This window comes from Arvicola amphibius, chromosome 3, assembly GCF_903992535.2.
Source record: "Arvicola amphibius chromosome 3, mArvAmp1.2, whole genome shotgun sequence".
Classification (NCBI taxonomy): domain Eukaryota; kingdom Metazoa; phylum Chordata; class Mammalia; order Rodentia; family Cricetidae; genus Arvicola; species Arvicola amphibius.
The window spans coordinates 118,882,812-118,904,499 of record NC_052049.1 but is presented as its reverse complement, the minus strand read 5'-3'; the positions used below and the strand labels follow the sequence as shown (position 1 = coordinate 118,904,499).

Below are 21,688 nucleotides of genomic sequence, written 5' to 3'. Positions count from 1 at the left end.
TGCTCTTAACCGCTGAGCTATCTCTCCAACCTCTGATCAAATCCTTTTACTGCCAGCGACTCCACCAGGGAGAGCTGGAATATAGGGGAGATGCAGCAGGCACCCAGAAGAACAGAGGACAGTCCATACATCTGTAGACTTCCAGGGGAAACATCTGCGCAGAGCTCAGAGGGGTCGCCAAGCTTAGCAGGTTAGAAGGCTCTAAATGAATCTTTATAGCACAATTTAGGAATTGAATCCTTTGCCACCCTCTGCTTTGGTACTGGGACATGCTAGGAATCTAGAAGCTTAAGGAAGGTATTAGAAGGATTATAAACACGTCTGGTTCACTCTACAGGGGCAGCTTCTGTGAGCTGTCTCCATGACACTTAAGAAAGCAGTTTAACATGCTTAAAATGGGGAGGATGACATTAAGTTTTTGTCTGTCTGTTTTAAGACAGGGTCTCACTATGTAGTCCTGGCTGGCCTAGAACTTGCTGTATAGATTAGGCTTCAAACTTAGAGAAAGCACCTGCCTCTGCCTGCCCAGTGCTTGGATTAAATGTATGTGCTACTGAGCCCAGCAATATTTAGCCTTTAAGTTTAGGCTTATAATTCATTTAGAGTTATTTTTTCTATACAATATGAGGCATGGATGAAAACTCACTTTTATTCTGTTTTAATGGGTCTTTAATCTTCTAGTGCCATTTTTGTTGTTGTTTGAGACAGGAATTCACTATGTAGCCCTGGCTGTCTTAAACTCACAGAGGCCTGCCTGTTGGCCTACCAAGTGCTGGGATTAAAGATATACCATCACGCCCAGCTCTATTTATTTATGACTGCATGTATTCTTACCTTATGGATGCTGTGCCTCTAGAGACCAGAAGAGGGCATCAGAATCCCTGGAACAAGAATAAGAACAGAAATGAGTGGCCATGTGGATTTGGGAACCCAACCTGGGCCCATTGAAAGAGCAGCAGGTGTCCTTAACCCCTGAGCCACCTCTACAGTCTTATTTTTAATACATATTTCCTGGTGCTTTATTGGATTTTAAGGTTTTTGTAAATTCAAAATCTACATATATCTTCATATAAACAGAGAAACTTAATAACAAAGTCTATTTGGCAAAGTAATAATAAAAATGGCAATGTCCAAAATTCCTTTCTCATGAAGGTGTTTGGGGTTTGGTATGCATATTTTTTCCTAGAATCCCTCCTGCTTCCTCTTCCTCCCCCACCCTTCCTCTCTGACAGCCCTCGACGCTCAGTCGTGTTTTAGGTGCGGGCTGACAGTGAAAAAGCGGCAGAAGCAGGGCGGAATGATCCGTGTTTGATTTGTTTGTTCCGGTTGTTTTCACCATGTTGATTATTAGTACTGTTTTGTCCCTGGATGGATGTTACCAGAATCATCTGTATCATGTAGTAGAATATTTTAGTTTTTTCCCCCCCAAAGACATATTTTTAGGGGTTGGCAACTTTCACCCTCCATGGGTGAGAGCACTTACTGACCACCTGACTGTAATCCTTGGTCCCCTGTTGTGGAAGGAGAGAACTGACTTCTAAAAGCTGCCCTCTGATCTCCACACACACCTACACTAAAATAAATGTAATACAATTTTTAAAATCACACAGGAGGCTAGGTGTCATGGTCTACATTTCTAATCTCAGCACTCAGAAGGCAGAGGCAGGCAGGTAGATCTCTGTGAGTTCAAGGCCAGTTTGGTCTACAACTTGTATTCTAGGCCAGACAGTTTCTGTCTTTAAAAAAAAGAAAAGAAAAGAAAAGAAAAAAGCACAGTACAGGACCAGCCCTTGCAGAAGGTCTTGTACTTTATAGGCTGAAGTACTTTGCCTCTGGGTTTTCTTCCATTGTTCTTTCTCTTCCCCACAAATCACATGAATATTCTTATTCCAAAACCTGAATGTAGGCAGTTTGCAGTCCTGCATCTCCTGGAATCTGGCCAGACTCGAGTCTGACCTCTTGATCTTTAGCAACAGTGCTGCCAGAGCGGGTATTCCTCTGCCAGATATCCCTGGAATGGATGGAAATGAGGTCCCCATGACGATGTCCATGCCCAAGGCACCTCTTGTCCTCGTGATGATCATAAGTCATGCTCTGCGGACAAGACTGATGGAGAAAGCTGGACCTCTGGCAGCTTCAGCCTCCTGAGGACATTTAAGTAGACGAAAGGAGGAATAGTTGTATCAATTGAATGTTCTAACCAGAGTCTCTGATTGCAGCATTGCCTCACTCCCAGAGTTCTCCAGCCGTCAGCAGCACCTGCACTAAAGTGCTCTATTTTCACTGACCGGTCACTCACACCCTTCATGGTCAATATACCAAAGAGGTGAGATGCCCAAGTCATTATTTCACTGTAAAGACCAAGAAAGGAGAGAAGGAGGAAGGGAGGAAGGAAGGGAGGGAGGGAGGGAGGGAAGGAGGGAGGGCGGGAAGAAAGGAAAAGAAAGGACAGGAAGGAAGAAAGAAGGAAAGAAAGAAAGAAAGAAAGAAAGAGAAGGAAAAGAGAGAACAGAAAGAAAAGAAAGAAAGGGAATCCATTATGCCAAATGAGCAGCTTTTTGCAAGAAAGAAAAGCCCAGGCCATTAGAGATTCTAGTTCTAATTTGTCAGGTTTGGGGGTGTTTTTTGTTTTTTATTTTTTGAGACAAAGTATTACTATGTAGCCTTGGCTGACCTAGAACTCTCTGCCTAGACCAGGCTGGCACCCAAATGATAGCGATCCTCCTGCCTCTGCCTCCCGAGTACTGGGATTAAAGGTGTGCACACCACACCCGGAAACCAGTGGCATTATTAAGGACAAGCAGGATCTACTGCTAGGCACAGGAATTAATAACCATATGTTGTTTTGTTTAATTTGTTGAGACAGTGTCTCACTTTGTAGCTCTGGCTGACCTGAACAAAGGCTAGTCTTGTCTTGAACTCACAGAGATCCACCTGCCTCTGCCTCCCAAGGGCCACCACACCTGGCCCCAGGGGAACAGAAATTGTGCTTCTTGTCCTGATAGCTATACAAATATGCTCCAACGTTGTGAAAACTTGTTCTTTTAAGTACTCAAAACAGCTCCTTCTGGTAGCCATGACTTCTACCATGGCCTCTTGGGCATTTACGTGTCAGTGTTTAGTACTGTGTGCTAATGATGATGGCAACTCCTGCCTGTAAGAATTTATGTGGAAGCCGGGCGGTGGTGGCGCACGCCTTTAATCCGAGCACTCGGGAGGCAGAAGCAGGCGGATCTCTGTGAGTTCGAGACCAGCCTGGTCTACAAGAGCTAGTTCCAGGACAGGCCCTAAAGCTGCAGAGAAACCCTGTCTCAAAAAAAACAAACAAACAAACAAAAAAAGAATTTATGTGGAAAATGTTCCAGAACCTCAGTACAATATATTTTCTCCCAGTGAAATAAATACACTGTAAGGGGCCTGGGGATGTACCTCAGTGGTAGTGTGCTTGTCTTGCAATGTGTAAGGCAATAAACCCGGGAACCAACAGCTGAGAGAGGCTCTGAGGTTCTCCTCTCAGAGTCTGCTCACTTGGACTGGACTGGGCAGAAGCAAGCTTTCTAAACCCAGAGGAACTACTGATCCTTAAGCTGGGTGGCACATACTTGTAATCTTAGAGCCTGGGAGGCCTAAAACAGAGCTGGTCACCTTAGGTGGCATAGCAAATTCAAGGCAAGTTTGGGTACAGAGTGAGACCCCGTCAAAACAAAAACAAACAAACAAACCCCACCTGCTGAATTTAACTTTATCATCCTAAGAATACTGGACTATTTTCTCATGGGAGAAACCCAGAAAACTTAAGTATATTTCTGGTTATTCTACAAATTTTATTTTAAATACCTTATTTTCAGATTAAAAACAGCAAAGGCAATGAATTTAAGCTCTCTGATCACCTGAGGCATGATGCCACAGTCATTCTTAGTGGTTGCCCAACCTCTGCTATTTTAGTGACATTGGTTATCAGGAGTCATGACCTAGTATTAAAGCCATGCTATCACTGCCTGTTGACTTTGGCAGGGGCCTGGATTAAAAGCTAACACATTGCCTTTCCAGCATATTGATTAGCAGGCTATTTTGGTACACTCTTTTTTTGTTACAGGTTGGGGGAGGTGACACTGAAGGATTTTAAAGCAGCTATCGATCGAGAAGGGACTCACCGGTACCACTTCAAAGCACTGGATCCCGAGTTTGGCACAGTCAAAGAAGAGGTGAAGAATCCACGGGCTGTTGGGGGAGTATTACTGGTCACTCCTGAACTAGCTCTTTTCTCTGTTGCTATGAAGAGACACCATGACCAGGGCAATTCTTACAAAAGAAAGCATTTAGCTGGGCCTTTCTTTTAGTTCAGAGGTTTAGTCCATTGTCATGGCAGGAAGCATGGTGGCACACAGGCATGCTTGGTGCTGGAGAAGTAGCTGAGAGTTCTACATCCAGATCTGTAGGCAGCAGGGAGAGAGACATTGGGCTTGGCTTAGACTTTTGAAAGCTCAAAGTTCACCCCCAGTGACACACTTCCTCCGACAAGGCCACACCTAGTCCAACAAGGCCACACCTCCTAATCCCTCCCAAGTAGTGCCACTCCTGAATGACTAAGCATTCAAACACATTCCTATTCAGACCACCACAGTTCCCCAGAAGGATCTCAGAAATTATGGGATGTTCAGTTGATGGATCAACTGCTTTAAGTTCCATAGAATAGACCCTGATGTTGACCGCTTTGTTAGTTACAGGATGGAATATTTTCTATTTTGTGTATGAGTGTTTTGTTTTCATGTATGCCTGTGGACCACATGTATGAATGGTGCCCAGGGAGGCTAGAAGAGTGTTGGATCCCCTGGAACTGGACTTATAGACAATTGTGAGCTGCCATGTAGGTGCTGGGCAGCAAACCCGGGTCTTCTGGAAGAGTAGCCAGTGCTCTTAATCACTAAGCCATCTCTCTAGCTCCAAGGACTGATATTTTTATTTGTTTTGTTTTGTTTTTAGCGACAGGGTTTCTTTGTGTAACAGTCCTGGCTGTCCCAGGACTCACTCTGTAGACCAGGCTGGCCTTGAACCCACTGAGATCTGCCTGTCTCTGCCTCCCAACTGCTGGGATTAAAGGTGTCCACCACCACTGCTCAGCTCCAATCATTTTCTTAAAAGTCTTGCTGTCTTACTGAAAATCAACTGGCCTCAGTATAGCTCCATGGCCAAAGATGGCAACTGAGTTCCAAATTCTCACAAATTTTAACAACTTCTGCCACCACACATAGGAGAATTTTTTTGAGCCCTCAGCTCACACACACACAAAAAAACCAAAGACTTATTATTAATTGTGAAAGCTCATCCTATATTTTAGGCTTGTCCCACTAGTTCTTATAAATGAAATTAACCCATTTATATTAATCTATGTTTTTTCCTTTGGCTTTTTATCTCTCTTTTATCGTGCACTCCCTGTTTCTTACCCCTGTCCTCTGGGGTCTCTTCTGTGCCTTAATTTTGCTCCTCTTCACCTCTTTCTGCCTGGAAGTCCTGCCTAACCTCTTCTTGTCTAGCTATTCCCACTCAGCTCGTTATTAAACCAATCTGCAGACACCTTGGCAATGACACATCTTTACAGTGTATAAAGATATTATTCTACAACAACCACACAAGCAAATGATCCCAAAGTCTCTTAATCTCTAAGGTTCTATAACTTTCTATTCTTAAATCTTTTATCTTTATGATTTCTCTGGGCTTTGCACTCAAGAAATCTTTTAAGACTATTGTATAAACAGTCTTTATCTCAGGATCGATTTGTAAATTCATTGGGTGTGATTAAAGAATATGTAAAATCTGTAACAAAATTTGGCTTAAAACTGAAAGCAAAAGGCTTATAGTAACCTATAGGTATGAGTTTTAATTATAAGCCTTTTGTTACAACTTTAAGTCCAAATTTGTTACATAGATTTTAAACCATACCCCATGAGCAACTTACACTTGGTTTTCCCATAGAACAGACTGTCAGTCAGAAACAGACAGCGCTATACCTGTCATAGTGGAAAGTCCTGGTAGTAAAAACAAGGCATGTTTATTTTCCTAACTGTGGTAGTTTGAATGTAATTGGCCCCCATAAACTCATAGGGAATGGCACTGTTGGGAGGTGTGGCCTTGTTGAAGTAGGTGTGGCTGTAGAACCCAGTCATGACAAACTCAATAGAGGCCTGAGTCTCAGTAGTTTACCCTGAGGCAATACCTAGTTCCAAGAAAGTCCACAAACTGAGACTACCCAGGTAGCATCCAGGAATAGACCATCCAAAAGAAAAATTCCTAACATTACAACCGTTGTAGATAGGATCACCTGCCAGCACACACCCATTGCTTTTCACCAGGACACCCCTAGACAAATGTCAGCCAATCAAGGGTCCTGAACCTTAGAAATCCCTCACCTCCACCTTTGCTATTATAAAAACCCAACTCTGAGCTCGGGGCTCTCTGATCACCCCAATACGCTGGACACATGGAGAGACTAAGTTTGCAAACTTGTGTAAGAATAAAGACTCTTTGCTTTTACATACAGGACTCAGTTACTAGTTGGTTTTGGGGGGACTTCGTGATCTGGGCATAACAGTGGCCTTGATGAAAGGAAATGTGTCATGGTGGAGGCAGGCTTTGAGGTCTCTCTCTCTCTCTTTTTTAAATTGTTTTTATTGAGTTATATTTTTTCCGCTCCCCTCCCTTTTTCTCCCCTCCCTTTCTGCCCTCTCCCATGGTCCCCATGCTCCCAATTTACTCAGGAGATCTTGTCTTTTTCTCCTTCCCATGTGGATTAGATCCATGTGTGTCCTTTAAGGTCTCTCTTCCTTAAGCTTTGCTCCGTGTCACAGCCACTTCTGTCGCCTTCTGATTACGATAGAGCAGCACCACATCTGCCTGCATGCCGCCATGCTCCCTGCCATGATGATAGTGGACTGAACCTCTGAAACTGTCAGCAAGCCACCCCGATGAAATGTTTTCCTTCATAAGAGTTTCTGTAGCCATGGTGTCTCTTCCCAGCAGTAGAAACCCTAAGACACTAACCCTTGAATATTTTCTCAGCCTACGCATCTCCTTATCATCCATCTTCCAAATACAACCCTCTTTAGACAAGAAATTTCTAGGTTCTGATATATTATCACAAATGCCTTCATTGTGGTTATAGTATAGGAAAAATTGAAGTCTTTTAACATTTATTTTTATGTGTGTAATTGTTTTGCCTGCATGTATGTGTGTGCACCACATTCATCCCTGGTACCCAGATAGGCCAGAAGATGGTATCAGATTCCCTAGAACTGAGTTATAGATGGTTGTGCACTACCATGCAGGTGCTAGGGATTGAACTGGGGGTGCTCTGCAAGAGCAACCATTGCTCTTAACGGCTGGGCCATCTCCTGCCCCTGGTCTTCTTTCTACCCCTTTTTATATAATGCTGGTACCAAAATATTCTCCTTTCTTATTCTTTAAACACATATGCTATTGCTTTCTCCTAGTAAGGCTAAATTGCTTTGGGGATTGTAATTTACTATTCTTATAAACATCCATGAGTGAAATAGTGTTAAGAGTGTTTTTATCTCCCAAAATTAGAACACAAAATGTGTTACATGATATATGGTATGATATATATACATATATCATATATCACATACACATATAGATATAGAACCAAAGACATAGCCTAAGTAATTCTTTTCTACTTTCTTAATGTTTAAAGTCTTATGTTTTAGATTTTTTTTTTTTTCGAGACAGGGTTTCTCTGTGGCTTTGGAGCCTGTCCTGGAACTAGCTCTTGTAGACCAGGCTGGCCTCGAACTCACAGAGATCCCTCTGCCTCTGCCTCCCGAGTGCTGGGATTAAAGGCGTGCGCCACCACCGCCCTGCTTGTTTTAGATTTTTTATTATATTAAAACTCTTGTGTGGGGCTGGAAAGATGGCTCAGTGTTAAAAGTGCATGCTCTTGTAGAAGACCCAGGTTGAATTCGCAGCATTCACACCAGGTGGCTTACAACCTCCTGTAACTCCAGCTCTAGGGCATCCAATGCTTTTGGCTTTGCAGGCACCTGTACTCGTGTGCACATACCTACACACGCATGCATATAGCTACACACACTCATACATACAATGAAAAATAAATCTTAAAAAATAATATTTGTGTGTGTTTGTTCTCCAAGTCAGAGACAACTTGTGGAGTCAGGAGTTGATTCTCTGTCCCTCACGTGGGTCCCGTCACTGCATTCAGGTCACCAGGCTTGGTGACAGTGTCTGTTCACTGAACCATCGCATCAATAGTGTTGCTTAAGGACACTCTGTAGTCTGTTCTGTTGAGATGGGGTGTCACACTGTGACCCAACCTGGCCTGGCACTCACAGCTACCTTCCTGCTTCCTGCTGGGTACTCAGTTACAGGCACACACCACATTCCAGGCTGTGTTATTCCATTGCGACTTTTTGTTTTTTAACCTAGGTTTTCCATGATGACGATGCCATCCCTGGATGGGAAGGGAAAATTGTGGCCTGGGTGGAAGAAGATCACAGAGAGAATTAACTGGACCTTGGACACTCCCTGGCTGCTTCTCTCAGGAAAGAGGACTAACACCAGAGTACGCTGAGAAGTTTCTAATTCATGCTGCCAAACAGAAGCTTCTTCAAGGATGATGGTCATGGGCCAGTCCTGTTTGTGTGCCTGGCATATCTAGTACTTAAAAATCTCTGTCCAAACACAGACCATGGGTTCATCTGGAGCTCCTTGTCCGTGGGAGCAGTGTTTTATTCTACTCTGAGGACACCAAACCGAAGGCCTTAACCACCAGGGATGGATGAGCCCTCTCTTGTAGGGGCATGGCTGCTATTATCTGGAACCTGGAAATGTATGCATCTCTCCTTCATGTTATAGTGTTCATTTAATTGGCCTCAATGGTTGCAGCAATCAGAGTCTCAGCATCTGTGCTCACAGACAAGGCAAAGGTACCAACTTTTCTGTCTCTTTGCAGACATTGCAAACCAGAAGCAGCTCATGAAGTGGTACCAAAGATGAAAGACCAGGAAATGATGATGCTGACTTGTTGAGTGGGCTGGGGAAGGGTTGCCCATAGTGTGCTATACTATGCCAAAACCATAATTAAGACCTTGGGCTGCCTCTTCTGGGTTTAACTGATTCTGCAGCTTGTCCTTAGCCCTTTCAGGGCATTTTTTCCACGAACTGCTGGTTTTCTCTGGGGACTCTTTAACTTCAGAGCCATTTTATTTTTCTCCAAACAAATGACTTTGTGTTTGAAAAGGATAAGAAGCGAGGGGCTCCTTAAACATCCAGGAGGATACGGAAAGGTGCTGCTGTCCATTTCTCTGTGACTCAAACTCGTGGCATCTCCTTTGCATTGCAAGGAGGCAGACCATTAATTTGTGTTTGTGATTTGAGCACTGAGCACGACTTACTGGTCTGCTTCCCATTTCAAGGCTGGAGTTATTTTCTGTTTCATACTTAGCCTGGGCTGTTACTTTAGGGCACAGAGCATGAGTTGTGAATGGCAGGGTCGATTCAAGTGAGCAGTCATTTCTCATTGCAACATTGTCCAGTATAGAAGCTGAAGAGTTCAACTTCCAGAGGTTGGTTACTCAATAACTTGGGTTTTCTCATTCACGTACCTAGCACCATCCACCAATCCGTCGTGATTATCTGTTTCTATAGTCCCTCAAAGCGGTCTGCAGCCACCACTGTACACTGCCAAACAGAAAAGTGGAGCAGATGGGTCAGTCCTGGGGTCTGCCTCTCTGTTCGTCTCCCATTTTCAGCCATTTGAACAGACTACTTTTTGGAACTCTGAGATAACATCTTATTGTTTTATATAGACATGTCTTTTAAAAATAGTTCATGTTTGAAAATTGCTTTGTACTCATTTGCTTTTGTCTGAGAACCATGTCTATTTTTATAACTCACGTGTGATTTCAGTGTAATCTCACATCCCCTGTACTCTATTGATTTTTCTAGAGGGCCCAATAGCTTTTCTACAGTCTCTTCTTACACCTCTGTGGTTTCAGAACAAGCTTTATTTTGTTACAAGTACACTAATGGCAGTCAATTTCTGTCCAATTCTCCCTGCTGTTTTAGTAATGGAGTTTTTAGTTCAAGTCTAGTTGATTGCTCTTCTAAAAGACATGAGATCAAAAAGACCTTTCAAAAAGAAAGTCTTTCATGTACGCTACCCTGGTCTTCTATTGAAGAACAATTTTTCATCAGCTGTAACTAGGAAAGTTTGGGAAAGTCAGCCATAAGCAAGGGACAACTCATTGTGAAAGCCAATGAAGAAAACAGTATTCTTTCCATTTTTTTTTCCTCAAGATGACTGGAGGGAATAAAAGTTCGTATATCACCAATTTCTCTGTTGCATGAATTTTAATGTTTTGCTATTTGACAGCATGAAGGTGACCAGGCTAAACTTCGGTACTGTAGTCCAATTTACCTGGAATGTCTGTCTCTTAAACCAGATTTCCCTTGTCCATTTTCTTTCAACAAACAGTCTTGACATTATGTGGAATTAACTTTTCAGCAAAAATTAAATCAGAGAAAAAGCTTCAAAGTCCTCTACATTGTGTTTTATTTTTTAATCTCTTTTTGAAAAAGGAGCCACATGGCCTTAGTGGCTACATAAAAGCAGAGGTTGGAAATGGAGAAGATAGTGCACTAACCTCATCTACCAATGGCAAAATGGCCAAGCATCTCTGCTGGAGGATGTATTCATTAATTCCTGTGTATTCCAGACCAGGGATCCTTATTCCAGCCCATAACACTGGAGTCTTCAGAGCAGGAGCAAGCATGAATTCATTCTGTTCTCAATAATCTCCTGTTTGGCTATACGCCATGACAGTGGTTCTCAACCTGTGGGTCACGACCCCTTTAAGGATTAAAGGACTCCAAGGGCTGTCTAAGATCATCAGAAAACATGAATATATTTACATTACTATTCATAATAGTAGCAAAATTACAGTTACAAAGTATCAACAAAATAATTTTCTGTTGTTTTTCTCTTTTTACTCTTTGGATTCTTTTGGCTTTTTTGGCAGGGGCGGGGGCACCACACAGCTCCTAAATAAATCATACACAGAGGCTTATTCTTAATTATAAATGCCAGGCCTTAGCTTGGCTTGTTTCTAGCCAGCTTTTCTTAAATTATCCTGTCTACCTTTTGCCTCTGGGCTTTTTCTATTTCTTTACCTCTGTATGTCTTACTCTCACTCCTACTCCATGGCGGGCTGTGTTTCTGGCCCCTAGTATCCTCCACTCCTCCTTTTCTTGCTCCTTCCTTCTCCTCCCAGATTTCTCCTTCTGTTTATTCTCTGCCCACCAGCCCGGCCTATCCTCTCTCCTACCTAGCTATTGGCCACTCAGCTCTTTATTAGACCAATCAGGTGTTAGACAGGCAAAGTAACACAGCTTCAGAGTTAAACAAATGCAGCATAAAATAATGCAACACATCTTTGCATCATTAAACAATCTTCCACAGCATAAACAGATGTAACACATATTAAAATAATATTATTCGACAATTTCCTGGTTGGAGGTCACCAGAATATGATGAAGTTTTTAAAGGGTTGCTGCATTAGGAAAGGTAAGAACCACTGCTCTAGGAGAAGCTGTAGCTTAAAAATATTGTTCCACACCAATTGGCCGGTCCATCCTGCTATTGCTGACATTCTTTCCATGGGAAAACTACACTAGAATGTTAGGAATCCTAAAATAATTGCTTAACCTTTTTTTTTTTTTCAAATGTAAACTGGGTATACTGGCTCAAGTCTTTAATCCTAGCACTGGGAGGCAGAGGCAGAGGCAGGAGGACCTCTTGAGTTCTACAGAGTGAGCTCCAGGACAGCCAGAGCTACATAGTGAGATCCTGTCTTGAAAACAACAACAAGGGGCTGGCGAGATGACTCAGCGGTTAAGAGCACTGTCTGCTCTTCCAAAGGTCCTGAGTTCAATTCCCAGCAACCACATGGTGACTCACAACCATCTGTAATGAGATCTGGTGCCCTCTTCTGGCCTGCAGGCATACAGACAGACAGAATACTGAAAATACTGTACACATAATAAATAAATCTCAAAAAAGAAAACAACAACAAAATGTACTTGTGCAGAAAAGAACCTACACACACACACACACACGCCTGTATCTACACGCACACATCTGTATCTACACACACACCTGTATATACAAGCACACACCTGTATCTACACACACACACCTGTATGTACACACACCTGTATGTACACACACACCTGTATATACACACACACACCTGTATCTACACACACACACATGTATATACACGCACACACCTGTATACACACAAGTAAAAATAATAAAAATAAATCTTTAATAAGACCTCATAAGCACTAATTTAGTTATTTAAAAACTGAAGAGTAACCTCTTCTTGCTCAAGTCCCTAAATCATCTGGATTGGAACGTTTTACAGTTTGTACCTAAAGTTTCTGCCTTGGTGATAGATACATGCCTGTAATTCCAGCATTTGGGAGGCTGAGGCAGGAGGAGTACCAGGTTGATGCTGGGCTACATAATGAGATCTGTGTCTGGATAAAAAAGAAAAAGAAAAAGAGAGAAAGGGAGGGAGGGAAGTAGGGAGAAAGAATGGAAGTATGAAATTTTCATTTTTACTCATAAGCATCATGATTGCACTCTTATTTATTGAACTTAAGTATAGCTTGCTTAAAATACACACACACACACACACACAGGGTTCTATTTTCTTAGAAAATGGACATTTGTAACCACTGCTTCCAGAGATTATTACCATGTATTCTCTTTTACAATGTTTTCACCAAAGCTTTGGTAGTCCAGAGGTTTCTGATTATCAAAGTGATAGCCAGTTTTAATGCCTGCATGTACCAGAATTGTGAACAAGTCAAAACCACATACACACGCTCTGAATAAAATGGAGTTTACAAACTAAATCCACTTCATCATTTTCATTTATGTCTCTTCACTGAGATCAGTCAGTAAAGCCATTTACACCTAGTGAAGGCAATCTCCTCAAGTGATCTCCCTGGTAGCATGTTTACTCACTATCAGGAGGGTGGAGATAAGGGCAGTTTTATTGCTAGAGATACTTTGCTGTCAGTATTTCTAATGTACGCACAAGATAGATTATTAAATAAAAAAAGACTAGCTAGTTTTGCACCTATTTTGAAATCATATGGAAATGTACAGACACACAAGAACCTGAGAGTATAAACTGTATGGTAACATTAATCTTCAAATGCAGCGTGAACCCTAATTAGCTCAGAAGTGTAGAAGCCTGGGTCCTGGCCACTGTGCATGCTACACATGCTTTCTATCACTGCACCACTCAGGACCCCAAGCAGAAATGAGTTCTTATTTATTTTTCTATTTTGAAACAGCATCTCACTGTTATCCAAACTGATAGGTTCAGATGATTAATCATTTCCTTCAGGCTCTGCAGTAACTAGACTATTGGCATGAACTACCACCCCGGCCCAGAAATTAATGCTTAAAAAAGAATCAGAATTCAAAAATCAGTTTAAAGGCCGCCTCCCCCAAATTCAAACAGGCTTCATTTATCACTAATGTTATTGATTTAAATGTTTGATAGTTCAATCTTTTGTTCTGAGTGCTTTCTTTCACTTGACTTCTGATTACATACCTTCAACTTGTTCTGTTCTGTTGGAGACAGGGTCTCACTATGTAGACCTGGCTGGCCTGGAGCTTGCTATGTAGACCAGTCAGTCAGTATAGCCTGGAAATCACAGAGATCCACTTGCCTCTGCATCGCAACAGCTAGGATTCAAAACAAAACAAAACATTTAAAAAAAAAAGATAGAGTCCATGTAGGTAGTCCAGATGGCTGGCTACACTAAGCTAGAACAGAAGGCATGCACCACCACGCTGGCTATCAGATTAGCTTTTTTTCCTCCAATTTCTCCTGTGTTCTTGGTGTTCTCTGACCATCTGTTAATGGAGGGATCAGTGTAAATGCAGCACACGTGTCCCCCTAATCTAATGTCACCTTCAGCTCAGAAAAGATGAGTTTTTCTAATTATATAGCCATACAATGAATGTTTAATAAATGTTGCACATAAATTGTTGGTCAATAACTCAAAAGTCATGCATGCAGAATTGTTATTACTATACTAAGAAGACAATGAGAAACAATGGATTAAATTCCTGAACTGCCTAACAGATTAGGTTTGCTGTAAAATTAAGTTACAAGTCACTTAACGATGGTTTGTTAATGACCTATACAGCATACAAAGATGACCTTCCCATTAAGGTTAGTCATCACATGTTTGTGTTGTTCGGTGACACTGCAGCCACCACTGTTCATGTTAATGCAATCATTTTGTTTTCAAGACAGGGTTTCTCTGTAGTTTTGGAGCCTTCTTGGAACACGCTCTGTAGACCAACCTGACCTCAAACTCCCAGAGATCCACCTGTTTCTGCCTTCCAAGTACTGGTATTAAAGGTGTGTGCCACCACTGCCTAGCCAAATGCAATCATTTCTATGACAGGGCTCCTTTCTTCCGCTTGTATTTCCTGATCCTGTGAGTTCTCACATGTCCGCATGTATAGAGGTATATAAAATTACAACTAAAACATTTATTAAATAAATAAATTTCTTTAAAAACAATTCTTTGGCAGTTTCAGCAGTTATTAAAGATAAAATCAAATTTCTATACAATTAGATGTTCTTTGTTTTTACATACAGAATTAAGTCTATAAACTACATCATGTATGCGTATGAAGTTTTTAAAGGATAAGTTAAAAAATTTTAAAGCCCCACCACCTTAAATATAATTCTCCTCCATATCTATGAAAATTACGCATTATGGGCTGGATGGAGAGACAGTCAGTGGGATATAGGTGCTTACCACTAAATTTGATGACTTGAGTATTATCCCTGGAATGCACATAGTCAAAGAGAACAGACTCTCAAAAACTGCCCTCTGACACACACACACACACACACACACACACACACACAGAGAGAGAGAGAGAGAGAGAGAGAGAGAGAGAGAGAGAGAGAATACGTGAAATTTATAAGTTAAAAATTACAAATTAAGAATTATGGCTTTTTTTGGCACTCCTCCTCACAAAAAGAATTATAAGAAGATAGTCTGTGGTGAGGCTCTGAGGAACCAGGCAATCCATACACCACATATACATCTATTTTTAATTCTACATATAGTGATATATATATATATATATATATATATATATATATATATATATATATATAGTCTCATGTAGTCAAGACTGGTTTGGTTTGGAACTTGTTATGAAGCCAAGGATGACCCTGAACTTCTGATTTTTCTGTTTCCACTTCTCAAATGCTGGGATTACAGTTTATCAAGTGCTAAGGATTTTAATTTTTATATGCATTGGTGTTTAACCTGCATGTCTTTGTGAGGGAGTTGATTCCATAGGAACTTGAGTTACAAATGGCTGTGAGCTGCCATGTGGGTGCTGGGAATTGAATCTGAGTCCTCTGGAAGAGCTGCCAGTGCTCTTTAACTGCTGAGCCATTGCTCCAGCCCCAAACTCAGGACTTGATGCATGCTAAGCAAACACTTTTCTAACTGGGTTACATTCCTGCCCTAATATATATTAAAATGAAATTATTCACGTGTATGTGTTGAATAGACATGGTCATTGCCATAGTATAATTTTGTTTGTTTGTTTTTGGAGACAGGATTTCTCAGTGACAGAGAAACAGAACTAGCGCTGTAGATCAAGCTGGCCTCACACTCAGAGATCCACCTGCCTCTGCCTCCTGAGTTCTGGGATTAAAGCTGTGTGCCACCACCACCTGGTGTATGAATTATACATGGTATTGAGTTCATAAAGACATTCTTATACAGTATATATTTTGAATATATTTCCCTCCATACCTTCTTAACCCTCCTCTCTTCCCCTTCCCATAATCCATTTTCCTTCATTTCATTTCTCTAAGTGAATATAAAGTCAAGGATCACAAATGAGAGAAAATATACCAGATTTATCTTTCTGAGACTGAATTAATTTGCTTAATTAAGTTTCATCCATGTTGTGAATGACAAAACTCCATTATCTGTGACTGAAAAAGCTACACTGCATATATACCACGTTTGAGTGAGCCATTCCTTTAGGATGGACACATAGTTTAGTGCTAGAAATGAGCTATTGTGTGTGAACTGGGCTGCAATGCAGAGTAATGTGCAAGTGAAGAGCTGAGATAGGAGCTAAATCTTGGCTGAATATATGATCCTGCAATGCAGAGTATAAATATTTTCAGAGTTGATTGGTATTTTGATTTATGACTGTCAATGCTGAGAATGTTGTTTCACATAAATATGTAGCACATGAGCTGGCAAGATAGCTAAATGTGGGACTGGAGAGATGGCTCAGATATTAAGGGCACTGGCACATACACACAAAGAAAATAAATTTAATAAAAATTTAAAAAATATATAACATAAAATGTGTATTTAGGGACATTTCAGAAATTACTGGAAATCTGTCCTAATCTCAAACACAAATCAGCTTCAGCAATTTTAATATTCAAATATTTTAAGAATCTGATCCAAAAATACACTACGATAACTTTTTACACGCTAAGAAATAACTATGGGGAAATGCCTTTGTTTTCTGTAATCAAACCATTATGTTCACATAAGAGCAGAAAACGTTGTAGAGTAAAACCAGCGCGAATCATGCCATAGTGATGAATCTGTGCCAAGGTGTTTCAAGCAGTGTTGGCTGGCCTTGTGTGACCCGGAGGTCATGACAGTGCAAAGTGCACCACTGTCCTCAGAGCCAAGGCAGCCGCGACGGGGAGGGATGCAGGCAGCGTAGGCAACAGCACCGAGAAACAACCTAGGTTTGGGTGGTTGGGTTGGGAAACTTTTCACTGTTGCCATTTTTTTTGACACCCAACATTGTTACTTCACAGTTTAAGAAATCTTTTTATATTGAGTTCACACAATAGAAATGGTGTGAATGAATTTTGCCAAGTTGTATCTTAAATTTTTTAAAAAGGTAGGGTCTCACCATGTAGTCCAAGTGGCCTAGAACTTGCTATACAGACCAGACTGACCTGGAACTTGGTAAGCCACCTGTCTCTCGCTTCTGGAATGCTGTTACTAAAGGCATGTGCTAACATTGTCCGGTGTGTTTTAAAAATCTTTCCGCTATTTAAGAAGAAACGGCGGTAATCTGGGGGTAATATAACCGTTTTCGCAAACAAGTATTTTTATACAGGGAATATAATTAGTCCTTTGAGACAAACTCGAAATGGGAAAATGTACCTAACTTTTGGATGTCCTTCATACCATTTGGCTGAAAACCCTGCTGCTTCCATTTCGGGTGGGTTAGGGACCTGACTTCTTTGCAACCTAGGACAGCCTGCAAGGGTCGGGGTCTGCAGTCAAGGGGACACCCCCTGAACCCTGGAGGTCACTCGTAGGGCCTTTCTTCCTCCAACTTTCGGCGGTATGCTTCCTGACCTCAACCACTGACCTAAAGCTTTGGATTATTGTCAGCCCAGGCTCCTTTCCCAGCTTTTTCTTAAAGAAGGGTGTTCCCTTTGGCACCGCCTCCCCAAGAGCGGAGGCTTCAGCCGGGGTCCAACTCTCCCGTCTCTTTGGCCACCACCTTAGAGCGGCCCGTGCTCCCCACGCCCTGCGACACCTCTCCTAGGGTCACCAACACCCCTGACCCTTTCCCGTTTCATCCAAACGTGCGTTGCCCGCGACTGCCTCGAAGCACCACTGTCCCCCGCGGATCCTAAGCTGTGACCCGGGTCCGTCCCGGGTGTCCCAGACCCGGTCCCCGCGCTGTGCGTTCCGGCCGCCAGTCCTAGAAGCCGCTTTTACGACACTGCGCGACCGCAGGGCGCGGCTGACGGCAGAGCCGCGCTGCTCTTGGAGAGGTCACTCCGGAGACGGCGGAGCTTTTTGGGGCGTGGGGGTCGGTGGCAGGATGTGGCGCGTCTGTGCGCGGAGGGCTCAGAGTGCAGTGCCCAGGGCCGGAATCGGGGCTCGGTGGGCAGTCTTGAAGGAAGGCCCCGGGGCCCCGTACGGGAGCCCGCGGGCCGGCCCGGCTGCGGTTCGATGCAGCAGCGGGACCCCGAGCTATGGGGTCCGCTTGCTGTGTGGCTGGAGCTCCGGCTCGGACACCGCGCCGCGTAACCGCTTACTGCGGCAGCTCCTGGGGTCGCCCGGCCGTCGCGCTTACAGCCTTCCCCCGCACCAGAAGGTGAGTGCTCCACCCCGGACCCCGTTGTCCTTCAGAGCCTGTTCCTTGACGTGGGGGAATCCCCCTTGAGAGGCCTCTTTGAGCCACCTCCCTTCAAGGATCTATTACCATTTTGCCCAAGACCTTCCCAGTGGGGATCTATTCCATTGAAAAAAGAGCCTCAAGCCTGGGGCTGTATTGCAAAAGGTCTGTGGATTCTCACATGCTTTCTCAGATCCACTGGACTGACTGGAGGATCAACCTGCCACTGAAAGACATGAACTTCTAGGGTGCAGGAACTCCCTTTGTATCCCCAGTGACCAACCAGTTTGTAATGGGGCTCGGTGAATTCTTTGCCTGGAATTGAATGGAATGAAACTCTAAACCGCACCGAGAGTTAAGTATCTCGGTTTAAATTGTGCTTCTTTTTCTCCAGGTTCCGTTGCCTTCCCTTTCCCCTACCATGCAGGCAGGCACTATAGCCCGCTGGGAAAAAAAAGAAGGGGAAAAAATCAGTGAGGGTGATCTAATTGCAGAGGTAAGTTTTAAAATACGATTTTAAGGGAGTGACATTGTTAAGTAGACTGAGCCCTAACTTTCTGGTGGGTAGTTACTCCTTTCTGTTTAAGAACCTTTTATTTTTTTTTCCTTCCACAGTTATTAGTGATGATTGGTTAGATAACTTGTCAGCAGCTTAGCTAAACTGACTGTTTTTGAGACAGGGTTTCACTATGTAACTCTGGCTGGCCTGCAACTGTCAGAGATCTGTCGCTGTCTGCCACCGAATACCCAAAATATTTTTAAAGCATTCTTCCAGTCTGTGGCAGTGGGTTTATCTTCATATGAAATTCTAGACACCTTTGAATTATCTGCATGTTGGCAGTACAAACCTAAGCAAATGCTTTGTGTTAAAAGGTTGAAACTGATAAAGCCACTGTTGGATTTGAGAGCTTGGAGGAGTGCTATATGGCAAAGATCCTTGTTGCCGAAGGAACCAGGGATGTTCCAGTTGGGTCCATCATCTGTATCACAGTAGAAAAGTGAGTGAAACCCCTTGTAATTTGTGAACATTGGTGCTTCCAGAGCATTCCCACTCAGAGTGGAAGTTACAGACTTCTGAAGATGTGCCGGGAGGTGGGGACTGGATTTGCTTCATAAACTCTGTATACATATGTTCTTTTTCTTCTTAGGCCTGAGGATATTGAGGCCTTTAAAAATTATACACTGGATTCAGCAGCAGCTACCCCACAGGCAGCCCCAGCCCCGGCAGCTTCTGCTGCTCCAGCTGCACCTTCTGCAAAGGCTCCTGGTAGCTCGTATCCTACTCACATGCAGGTAAGGCTCAGCTTCCACATGTTGGCTCCTGATGAATCTTATTTACATGTTTTTTTATGAGTGGTGATTGCATCCTGAAAACTTTTCATTAAAAATGATCAGTGCTTGCCATTTGCCAGAATACAGATATTTAACTGTGAAACTTAACTTTTATTCTTGATTGTTGTCTTCAAGTGTGAACTTGGACAGTTTCTTTAACCTTTCTCAGCCTTAGCACAAGACACAAGATAATGCTTGTTTTTCTCTCAAAAACAATAGTAAAGGTTATGAAAATGATTTTTTGTATACAAGTAGAATTTATAATAGAGAACAGATTATGTCTGTTGAATGAAAGTCCCCAGATGAAGTTTTCCTTTGGTTTAGAGTGTTATATTTGCAAGCATAGATGGAGTATTCCAATAATACTCATAATACTGACTGTATAATAAATGAAAAAAGTAACAATAAATAATAAGTGTGAATGGACTGGAGAGATGGCCCAGCAGTAGTTAAGAGCACTGGCTGCTCTTGCAGAGGACCTAGGTTTGAGTCCCAGCACCCACATGGCAGCTGACAACCACCTGTAACTCCAGTTCTAGCAGATCTGACACCCTCACACAGGCACACATGGGCACCAGTGCACATAAAATAAATGACTCATTTAAAGCAATGAAGTGTACATAAGTATACAGCATAGCAGTGTGACAGGGCCATTGGCCATAAATGCCATTCCTATGAACCTAAGCAAGCTGTGAGGAAACTAAAACATCCTTTTTTTTTAAAGTAGATTTTTTTCATACACATAATCTAATTATGGTTTTCCATTCCCCCAACTCTTCCCAGATCCTCCTTGCTTCCCTACCTATCTAAACCCATACCCTTTCTTTTTCTCTCTCCTTAGAAAACAAACAGACATCTAATTATATTATTATATATCTAATTATAATTATATTATTTATTATAATAATAATAAAAATAAAATAAAAACCAGATTAGGGCAAAACAAACAAACAGGGGAAAAAAGAGTCAAAGAAAAAACACAAGAAACCAAGACACACACACTGAATCAGTTTATTAGATATTAAAGTTTTCCTCTATGTTGTATTTATGTAGTTTTTATGTTGAAAGTAGATAAAATCTAAAGGATTAAGATTTCACCTTTCCTTAACATTTTTGCTTGTTTTTTTAAGTTAAGATGTAGGCGGCTTTTTCTTTGAATGGTCAGCTCACAAATAATGACATGGAGATGTATTATTAATTATGAAAGCTCGGCTTCAGCTTAGGCTTGTCCCACTAGTTCATATAACTTAAATTAACCCATTTATATATTAATCCATGTTCTACCACATAACATTACCTCATCTCCATATTGTCCATTCTGCTTTCTCTGCTGGCAACTCTGCCCTTCTTTCCAGAGATCTCTCTCTGCTGGGAAGTCCCGCCTATACCTCCTGCCTAGCTATTGCCCGATCAGCTTTTTATTACACCAGTCCCAGCCATACATCTTCACACAGTGGACAGATATCCCACAACCACAGGGTTTTTCTGTGTAGCTCTGGCAGTCCTGGAACTCTGACCAAGTGGATCCTCCTGCCTCTACCTCCTGAGCGCTTGAATTACAGGTGTGTGTCCTCACCACCCAGCCTACCTTTCCTTAGCTTTATAAGAAGTTTTCTGAATGAATCAGTTTCTTTGGAAGTCATGTTCTAGCTCTGTTGGTAACAATCACTTGTGAAATTTTGCCTGGTCTTTAGCGTTCACAATTATTTCATTCAGTTTAGCAACCGTATTACGTAATACCTTCTTTCTCCATTTTATGGTGCTTTATATTCAAGTGTTAGAACTGGGCCCTAAGAATCCTTTGAGATGATAAAAATATATATATGAGTATATTTCACACACACACTTTCATTCACTTTACTGGTGATTATGAAACAAAGAAAACAAATTCTGAATTGGAAGTAATTTTTAAAGAATTTTCTAAATGCACCAGGCATTGTAATACATGCCTTAATCCCAGCACTTGGGAGACATAGGCAGGCAGATCTCTGTGAGTTTGAGGCTGCCTGGTCTATAATGAGAGTTCAAGGACAGCCAGGACTATTACACAGAGAAACCCTGCCTGAAAAAATCAAATCCAAT

At 42.1% G+C, this 21,688-nt stretch overlaps 2 protein-coding genes across 2 annotated transcripts in view; both read left to right on the top strand.

Moving 5' to 3' along the window:
* Nucleotides 1–10,567, top strand: part of Dixdc1 (DIX domain containing 1) — a 73,083-nt gene extending 62,516 nt beyond the window's left edge. The window contains 4 exon segments of the mRNA XM_038324010.1: nucleotides 2,220–2,278; nucleotides 2,280–2,326; nucleotides 4,097–4,205; nucleotides 8,458–10,567. Coding sequence (XP_038179938.1) covers nucleotides 2,220–2,278; nucleotides 2,280–2,326; nucleotides 4,097–4,205; nucleotides 8,458–8,538 — 296 coding nt within the window. The 3' untranslated portion in view covers nucleotides 8,539–10,567.
* A 7,335-nt stretch (nucleotides 10,568–17,902) lies between these two features.
* Dlat (dihydrolipoamide S-acetyltransferase) overlaps nucleotides 17,903–21,688 on the top strand; it is a 28,589-nt gene continuing 24,803 nt past the window's right edge. The window contains exons 1-4 of the mRNA XM_038323404.1: nucleotides 17,903–18,253; nucleotides 18,669–18,770; nucleotides 19,148–19,272; nucleotides 19,423–19,567. Of these exons, the coding sequence (XP_038179332.1) occupies nucleotides 17,978–18,253; nucleotides 18,669–18,770; nucleotides 19,148–19,272; nucleotides 19,423–19,567 (648 nt within the window). The 5' untranslated portion in view covers nucleotides 17,903–17,977. The remainder of the gene's footprint in view (nucleotides 18,254–18,668; nucleotides 18,771–19,147; nucleotides 19,273–19,422; nucleotides 19,568–21,688) is intronic.